The sequence below is a fragment of the Otolemur garnettii genome, unplaced genomic scaffold, assembly GCF_000181295.1.
Source record: "Otolemur garnettii isolate 467f Iridium unplaced genomic scaffold, OtoGar3 scaffold00125, whole genome shotgun sequence".
NCBI classification, from domain to species: domain Eukaryota; kingdom Metazoa; phylum Chordata; class Mammalia; order Primates; family Galagidae; genus Otolemur; species Otolemur garnettii.
The window spans coordinates 1,280,391-1,282,425 of record NW_003852520.1 but is presented as its reverse complement, the minus strand read 5'-3'; the positions used below and the strand labels follow the sequence as shown (position 1 = coordinate 1,282,425).

At 39.3% G+C, this 2,035-nt stretch overlaps 1 protein-coding gene across 1 annotated transcript in view; it reads left to right on the top strand.

Moving 5' to 3' along the window:
- LOC100943369 (E3 ubiquitin-protein ligase Mdm2) overlaps nt 1-2,035 on the top strand; it is a 24,999-nt gene that overhangs the window by 2,916 nt on the left and 20,048 nt on the right. The window contains exon 3 of the mRNA XM_023517931.1: nt 1,902-1,976. Within this exon, the coding sequence (XP_023373699.1) occupies nt 1,902-1,976 (75 nt within the window). The remainder of the gene's footprint in view (nt 1-1,901; nt 1,977-2,035) is intronic.

Sequence of the window (2,035 nt, the reverse complement as noted above, 5' to 3'; positions counted from 1 at the left end):
TTGATGGCTTTCTATTGTAGGTTTTTATTTTGAGGTGTTTTTTTTTTGGATAGAGTCTCACTTTGTCACCAAGTGCCATGGCGTCACAGCTCACAGCAACCTCCAGCTGTTGGACTTAGATGAGTCTCTTGCCTCAGCCTCCTGAATAGCTGGGACTACAGGCACCTGCCACAACGTTGCAGTTTGGCCAGGGCCAGATTTGAACCTGCCACCCTCGATATATGGGGTGGGTGCCCTACTCACTGAGCCATAGGCGCCGCCCTATTTTGAGTTTTTTATGTGATTTGAAGTTAATACACCATATTTAAAATTAGGAAAAAAGTTATCTTTTTAATTTTATCTGAGAGGGTTCATCCTTAAGTCTGAAAGTAAAGTACATATACATTTTCAATTTTTTTTTTTTTTTTGTTAACAGTGTTACTCTGTCACCTTGGGCAGAGTGCTGTGATGGCCATCATAGCTCATAGCAACCTCAAACTCTTGGGCTTGAGCAGTCCTCCTGCCTCAGCCTCCTGAGTAGCTGGGACTACAGGTGTATGCAATGACACACAAATAGTTTTTCTATTTTAAGTAGAGATGGGGGTCTCACTCTTGCTCGGGCTGGTCCAAACAGTCCACTAGCTTGCTTGACCTCCCAGAGTACTAGGATGACAGGTGTGAGTCACCTTGCTCAGCCACATTATCAGTTATTAAGTAACATTTGTTCTGTTGATTAGCTGGAAACAGGTAGTTTTTTCAAATCTGGTTTTGAGAAGTCCCAGATTGGATGCTGTCAGATTTCAAAGTTAAGATACAAGACAGGGGAATATTGAGGGGTATAAAGGCCCTGGTCTGTATGAGGTGGCAAGCTATAAAGGTTCTTGAGTTTTGCAGATTCTGATGTAGTAATAGGAAAGGGGGCATTTAGGCACGTTACACAACCCCTCCTCACCCCCCCCCCCCCCGGGTTATTCTCTCAATACTCCTTACAGAACCTCTGGGTCAGGGTCAGGCTCTGGGCCCAATCTGGCCTGTTGCCTGTTTTTGCAAGTAAAATTTTACTGATTTGCATAGTAGCTATGCTTTTAGTTGGGTAGGCCATCTGGTGTGAAAAGCTTGAAATATTTACTATCTGGCCCTTAACAGAAAAAAAATTGACCCCTAATCTAGTTGGCAGGCTTCATGGGATATAAGTCCTATGTTTGCTTTGTAATTTTTTTTTTCAGTACCTAGGACTGTTTTTAGTAGATGCTTAATAAATGTCAAGTAGTTATTTGAAACATAGACCCACTAAGAGGCAGTGTGATACAGTAGGAGGAAAATGCTGAGCTGTTGAGGGGTGAGTCGCTACCTCCTATGACTGTCATTTGTCCTGCTCAACTTTGGTTAGTCATTTAAATTCTCTAGCCTTCATGAACCTAGTCTGTAGAAAGTGAAGATTGGTAACAGGACCCACCCTAAAGATGTGTTCTTTTCTATTTGATTCTCTATGTTAGCTTACAGTTAGCTCATTGGGTCAGTGTGATAATTGGATCTCAGCAATTTATGTTTGTTTGTAAGGCAGTAAGCAGATGATAGGAATAGCTAGAGGAAAAAATAGTCTTCATTGTCTTTATGATCTCAGCTAATGGTACTTGATAATTTTATGATATTTGCATAAAAATTGATCCTCCCCAGCATTTTTTTCCTAACACCTTTGGCTGTTTATGTATTTAGTTTACATAGTCTAACCATTACACTTACTAAAAACGTTATAACCTTTTTTTTTTTTTTTTTTTTTTTTGAGTCTGACCTTATGGAATTGTTAAACATAGTGTCTGCTACATTTATTAAACATGTTTGTGGACATGTTTGCTGCAAGGCTTATAGTTCTGGAATAACTTGGGTGTCATAACAGCAGCTCTTTTTTTTTTTCTTTACAGGTTAGACCAAAACCATTGCTTTTGAAGTTGTTAAAGTCTGTTGGTGCACAAAAAGACACTTACACAATGAAAGAGGTAAGCTGAACCAAGAGAAAGAAATAAACTATTGTCTTTTCTTTTTTTTTTTTTTTTTT